This window comes from Anneissia japonica, unplaced genomic scaffold (assembly GCF_011630105.1).
Source record: "Anneissia japonica isolate Jap-2015-1 unplaced genomic scaffold, ASM1163010v1 scaffold287696_len20384_cov129, whole genome shotgun sequence".
Classification (NCBI taxonomy): Eukaryota; Metazoa; Echinodermata; class Crinoidea; order Comatulida; family Comatulidae; genus Anneissia; species Anneissia japonica.
In genome coordinates this window covers 12,771-19,868 of record NW_022686088.1, presented here as the reverse complement: position 1 = coordinate 19,868, position 7,098 = coordinate 12,771, and the positions used below count along the sequence as shown (strand labels likewise).

At 35.7% G+C, this 7,098-nt stretch overlaps 1 protein-coding gene across 1 annotated transcript; it reads right to left on the bottom strand.

Annotated features, from left to right (window-relative positions):
* Positions 1-4,562: 4,562 nt before the first annotated feature.
* LOC117113430 lies at positions 4,563-6,574 on the bottom strand. Its single transcript, XM_033256759.1, has 3 exons — positions 6,138-6,574; positions 5,633-5,968; positions 4,563-4,971 (listed from the first exon to the last, which is right to left on the bottom strand). Exons 1-2 carry the CDS (start codon positions 6,286-6,288, stop codon positions 5,682-5,684), a joined length of 438 nt encoding a protein of 145 aa, XP_033112650.1. The 5' UTR covers positions 6,289-6,574; the 3' UTR covers positions 4,563-4,971; positions 5,633-5,681.
* Between the last annotated feature and the right edge of the window lie 524 nt (positions 6,575-7,098).

The following is a 7,098-nucleotide window of genomic DNA, read 5'->3' as shown; positions in this document are numbered from 1 at the left end:
AAAAAAAAAAAAAAAAAAAAAAAAAAAAAAAACCAAACAAAAAAATCACATCATGCCTGCAAAATCCAGATACACGTAGTCTACAGCCCAACCGCTGTTTGTATTAATTCTTCGCCAGCTTAGAAAGAATTTGATTGGTCAGTTATTAATTGTAATAACCGAATTGTTTTAAAAACCACAAAATCCACCAAAAACGTGAATTAAAAACAATAATAAATGAGTGTAGTGAATAGAAAAGACAGTTACCCATAAAATCTGTATGAAACTTGTTTTAATTATCTGAACATCTTAGAATTTATACCATATTGAAATAAAAATAGCCTAAAACGACATTTCCCGCAATAATTATGAAAATCCATAACAACTTTTACTGGCCAGTATTAGAGCATTCACTATACACAGCCTGGGATACATCGACTTAAAACTCTGAGAGAAATAGCATTTTTTGTGAATATAAAAAATGGCCTCTGCTGACTTCCGCTGACCTAAAAATACTACGAAACCCCACATTTTATCAATTTCCACCAAAAAAGGTTCAAATTGCATCACGCTCAAAATGAACGAATGAGACCATTTTAAATTTGTTGACGTATTGTTTTGCCGCACCATCACAATAACTCACAGGCCAATAAATCAGCAGAACATTTACATAGAATTGGAATTTTATGTGTTATTTATAAATTAAAAATAATAAACAATTAAAAAAAAAGCACAAATGGATAATTTTTTTACATCTGACAACCAGAGTGTTAATAAGTAAGGTGTTAGTGGCATAGGTGTTATAATTGCATATAAGACCCTATATAACTACTGAGTACATTTACATCGGATCCGAACAGAAATTCGGGCCACGTTTCCGAAGCGCCGAACGCCTGTGTCTCTATTTTTACACACTGATTCGATGTGAGGCTTTAGTTTCGTTACGCGATATCAGGATTACGAAAATTTCCACATTTTGTCTTGCATAGTAATCTTGTGAGGTTATTTGAAAAATAGTACAGAATGCAATTTCTTGTTAGGTGCTCAAAAGAAAAAAAAAATCCAGATTAGCTTTGTAAACATGTTTATAAATGAGCTAAATGGTAAGCTAATGTGGGGGTGCCATTTTTTATTTATGTTACTCTTTCTTCATACAGGAGGTCGATGTGAAAGCAATCCAGACATTAGCAGAATTAACCTCCAGATGTATAGAACAGTCACAAAGCAGCAGAATCAATGCTGCTGCAGCAAGCCAAGGAACACTCCAAAAACCCAATCCAAATTGCAGCTGCCTGTCTAGCATAAGAACATGTTAAAACTATGAAAGAATTAGCAAAGAGTAATGTGTCTCAATATGGTAATAACACCAAATGCGAAAATGCGATTTCCCCATTTCAGGAAATACGCCACTAGTATTGTTATACAGTACATAACAAAAATTGAGTCGTTGCATACATATTCTTCTTTCAATAAATTGATGAACCCCAAATAAAACGGGGGTCGGGGTTTTCCTCGGGGAAAATGTTGGTTCTTAGATGGCGAGAAATGAGTTTTCAGTTTCTTGACTTCTGAAATGTCTTTTAATCAAAATTCAAGGTTTTCCAATTTTGTAAACGGTCAAGTAATTTTTTCTCGTTCTTATTACAGTAAATAGGCCAATGTGTGTACCGGTACACAGAGAATTTTTTTATTATTTTTTATTTTTTTCTCAAGAAGGGGCTCAGGACCCCTCTGACTCCTCCCTCAAATCCGCCAATGGATGAAAACTTCTAATGCATCTTTGTAGCCACGCCTTTCACACACAGTGCCCCTGTTCCCCCTACTGCATCCGCCCTTGATTACTGACATCATTTCCATCTCCACTCAATTTGCCTGCCCGAGCAGACAATAATTCGTTGTTATAGTGTCCGATAATTTTTACGTCTCGTGTTCTCTTAGTCTGTTTTCATTTCTAGGCGAAGCTCCCAGAGTGTACTCGACGAATCTAATAAATGTCGCTCTAATGCATTGGTGAAAATGAATGAAGCTTAGATTACCTAGGAAGGGCCAAGAAAGTCATGTGGTTTATAACAAAGAGATAGATTTAATACCAACAATTTCAAGAGGTCACGAGCCACACGCGCTTATACTTAATACCAGGCTCCATATCCGTTGCGAGGTTTTTTTTAACAAGTGTGGCGCCAGCGAGAATCCTACATCCGCCCCAGAGGGCAGGCCCCTCTGGGGCGGATGCAGGATTTGGCGGTAGGGGGTGCGAGCAAGGGCTCAGATCTGATTTGAAAGGTGAGAGGACATTTCATTGAAATAGTATATTTAGAAGGCCGGAAATGACACTTTTATATAGTAAAATTTATCATCCTCACATTACCATTAGTCAAAATTAACCACCAACAAATTCTCATGATCTTTTATTTTCGGCAACCCCGGACCTAATTAATAAGTGTGATTATACCATAGACAATAAAACTTAGAAACATTTTCCTTGATGTACTGTTTTTACTTTACCTACTTCAAAACCGCGAGTCCACAACCACCTCAGCCCCATCATGTTTGGGGCTGAGGTGCAAAAAAAAATTTAGGAAATAGTAGCACCATTAGATGGCCGGAAATGACACGTTTATATAGTAAAATTCATCATCATTACATCACCATTATAGTCTAAATATGAAGCTCCAGCAAATTTCTTATGATCTTTTATCAGCACCGGCAACCACATAGATCTAATTAATGAGTGCTGTGTACCATAGAAAATAAAATTAAGGAAGCACTTACTTTAATGTATTTAATTTACTTGACCTACTTCAAAGCCACATTTACCTCAGATCCACCATGGTTGGGGCATAGGGTAAAAAATTTGAGAAAATAGTCCTTTAGATGTCCAAAAATGACACTGTTAAAATTCATCATCACCTCTCCATTATAGTCAAAATGAGCGCCAACAAGTCCTCATGATATTTTATCAGCAGACGTGTCAGCTGGCCCCATGATCTGCGCCCATGGGTGCATGGAGTCCACACCACCTCAGCCCCAACATGTTTGGGCCTTGGTGCAAAAAGTTTGAGAGTATGGACCGGCCTCTGGGTGCCAGTGCACTCACAACCTTAAAAATCTTAGCAATAATTCATGTCAACAATGATACAATTATATTTCTTAATACAATTTATGGGGGTGTGATGCGATCGCACCGTTTCACCCCTGCATTTTCCCCTGCCGTTTCCTCTAAAATCGATTAAATAAGCTTTTGAAAGCCCTACATTGTCAATTTTTTCAGGAAGCTTATCCCGTGGACCACTTTCGAAAGATCATTAGTGCCCGACCACGCCCATTCGAAAGATCTTTAGTGCCCGACCACGCCCACTTTGCTCTCGTTGGATACATGGTCCCCTCCCTGTCGGGCAAATCGGGGAGCTGCCACTGTTTCGCAACCCACTGAGCACATTTATCTGGAGGTTGTGAGTTCGATTCTACCTGATTTACTTGCAACATTTTTTCCCGAAATATGTTTGTACTGTGCTGAGTAAACTGCAGAAGAGTATGCGAGATCGGCACAGGATAATTTACTAAGTTATATTTCATTTAAAGCTTAAACGCATGACGTACGATACATATCGACGTAATAGGGAGTTTTCGATGCACGACGTTAACCTTAACTTTAACGGATGACGTCATAATTTATTCATCTTGCGTTGCGGACTACGTTAATTTCAGGATTTTACGTGCTCGACGTACATTAGTTACGGGTTACGGGTTTGCGCATGCGTATTTCGATTTGTTTACAAAAGGGGCGGAGCTATTGCGCTGCATGTTGGGTAATAACGTTAAAGTTAAGGTCGTGCATCGAAAACTCTCTAATATATCGTCGGGGACAGTCCTCGGGTCATGAAAATAGTAAATGTTTAATATTCTACAATGTGAATTTACCCAAGGCGACAAGTTCAAATGTGTCAGGCTGCAACGTATGACGCTTTCTGAATTGGGCTTTGAACATTATGAAACTAAAGACGCATTGAAACTTAAAACTCAATGCCAGAGGAAACAGTAGTTTGAATTACTTAATTTGTGTATTTTATTAAATAATTAGTTATCAATTGAAAATTAAGTAAGAATTGCTGAATATTTACGAGTAGTAAAATGTTGGTAAATTTGTAAAAAATTGTTTATTAAAAAAATGTTTTCTTCGCGATGACATCACTAGTGGTGTATGATATATATTGTATATATATTAATCTGAACTTTAATATAATACAAGTAATGATATTTCTTAAATTTCATAAACAATATAAAAAACGTATATACATCTTATATACATGAGAAAGTATAATACATACTCCTAGTATTGAAGTGCACGCCATTATTTTAGGATGCAATATTTCGACATTAATTATGTAATTATTAGGATTTCAATACTTGAAGTATTATACTTTCTTATCTGAGATTAATCAGTGGACCTTTCGGTTTTTAAACATATATAAGAAAAAGTTAACGTTAATGTTTTTATGTATATTGTGTATCTATGGTCCTGAATGACAGCATCAAAAGTATGTAGTTTTGATGATTGAAAGGCGTGCAAAATATAATTCTTAATTAAAAAGTGTCCTAACGTGTTAGGCCTACTGTGGTGTATGTAACCATGGTAATATATATTCTGGTGTTATTTTTTATTGCACTGTTATCTTTAAAATGTTCCTTTACACCTTTACTTCAATTTTCCATATCTTTCATGGTAGTATAACTCAATTTCTTTCTTTATATTTATTCGTTCAACTTTGTTCAGTGCTTCACTAATTGATTTGAGATGATTTACTTCAGCTTCCTGTCTACTTCGCCACTGTACCAACATTTCAATACAGACGTCTACAATTGGTGGTGAAAAGTCTGACTCAATTCGATTTATTTCATGTTTCTCCATACCAAGGTAGATGCCAAAATTTGTCAAATCTTTGCCATCAAGTTTATTAGCGATAAACACTATGTCAATATCAACTAAGCAACCTGTGATAGAACACATAAATTTCCAATAACAATACTGTATAGACAAATCCTTTTAGAAAATGCGTGCTGTATTATTTAAACAGATATTTATAAAATGAACAGCAAATCTTAATCATCAAAATATTTTCCGAATTAAAAATCGTAAAGATACTAAGTGAAAAATAGTGGTCTAATGGTTATGATACCAGGAGGTCTTGGATTCAATTCCCACCCGAATTACTTGCAAAAATTTTCCTCACAAGTATTTTGGGACGCACTAAATGAACAATGAGTTCTCACCTATATAACAGGGGTCACGTTTGTAGATCAAATCAGTTCGAAGGGTCAAGTGATTATACAAAGTGACTAAAGGCCAACCCAGACAGCGTCAGCCGACGCAGCCCGACCCGATTAATCGTCGGGGACAGTCTTCAGCTGTCGTGAGAAATATTTAACATGTTTAATATTCTACGACGCGACTGCACCCGACGCACACCGTCGGGTCTGCGCTTAACTCACACAGACCCTGAGTCTGAGTTGGCCTTTAGAGGTCTAGGATAATCTAAAATATATTTATTTGTATAAAAGGGCATACAACAAGCAATGTTTCTCAGGATGTGCGAAAATGTAATACATTTGTAGAATAGCAGTAGTTATTTTAAATAGATTTTTACTACTGTACCTTGCATTGGTGTTGAAATTTCAAGCAGATTTATATGAGTTGTTGCAACTTATGACTCGTCACTGTAGCCATGCCTTTCACGTACACTTTGTGCAAGTCCAACAAGCTTCTGTTGCCTCAAAGTGTTCACCATGATTGGTATTTGTTGGCTCTTTGATTGGTCATCCCTCCAAGTAACCAACAATTCCACGATGCAGTCTTCGACCAGTCTGTAGTTTTTTGTTATCTTTTTTATATCGGTCCATTTGAGTCCAAGACGCACTCGCAGTCTCCTCCATGATTCGGGATCCAAATTGTCACAGATAAACAGCAAATCTTGATCATTAAACCATTTTTCTACATAAAAAGTATACAGATTATACAGTGAGTAAAAAAAACACTTAGTTAATGACATCATTGACTCTGCTGTGTACTATTGTTTACTTTGGTATCAAAAAAGAAACAAGCTACAGAACAAAATGTGAGGTTAATTTGCTATGTATTTCTGAAATCTTGAGATACTTACCTGCTTCTCGCGTAACAAGATTTTCATCGCTAATTTCACCCTCAAACAATTCTTCAGCTAGTTTCCTAAGCTTATGTTGTTTCAGAGCAGTGCACAACACTTTACGTTGATGAATATTGTTACTGAGGCTGCTCCTCCAGTCATTTATCATATTTTTGGCAGCCTTATGAGTCTGCGTATCATCAGCATTGAACTTGTTCACTTTCGACCACTTAAGTCCCAAAAACGGACACCAAACCTTCTCCAGCTGATATTTAAATCGTCAGAAACTGTCACAATGGTGACGTCATCCACAAAGCCTAACAAACAAGATAATTATTACTTGAAAACGTAATTATCCCAACTGTATCTGACATGAGTTTTAGACACTCCATTTAAAAGAAAATTAAAACTTTCACTAAAAAAAAAAAAAAAAAATTATACCAACGCAATTGATCCCTGGTCTCCCAAAATTTGAGTACTTTTTTTTACTTTCTGTTTATGCATAATGTTGTCGGTTTAAAAAACCGAATATACAAAATAAGTGACTGGAGATTCGGGAAAAATAATAGCATGAGCTCTTTTAAACCATTATCCAATTTTACTTTTTTTTTTTTTTTTTTATTATTATTAACATTGTTTAACAGGGATAATTGAAGGGCTATTTTTTTTTTTTTTTGAAAACAAATTGGTCAAAATCTGTTTTTTTTAAACTGATATAGGCTTATTTGTTTTGTTAGTAAGCTGTAACACGAAGTGTTGATTACAATTTATTGATTAGTACATAAATACTAAGTTATTTTAGCCTCATTTAATGGTATACAAAATAAATGTTATCAATCCATACCTGAATGGTACTGAATGGTGTGAATAAAATAATTAAGAAAGTCAACTCAAATACATGCTGAGATTGACAGAAGTGGGAAAGAACAAACGCTAATTTTCAGGTGGCTCAAAAGCTGTTAGGTAATAAGCCCTCACA

What these genes read in the sequence shown, in the direction of transcription:
- LOC117113430 (XM_033256759.1), bottom strand. Translation starts at nt 6,288, where the DNA reads ATGATAAATGACTGGAGGAGCAGCCTCAGTAACAATATTCATCAACGT. An exon ending in TCTTGTTACGCGAGAAGCAG is followed by an intron (nt 5,969 to 6,137) that starts GTAAGTATCTCA and finishes CTTTTTATGTAG; the next exon opens with AAAAATGGTTTAATGATCAA.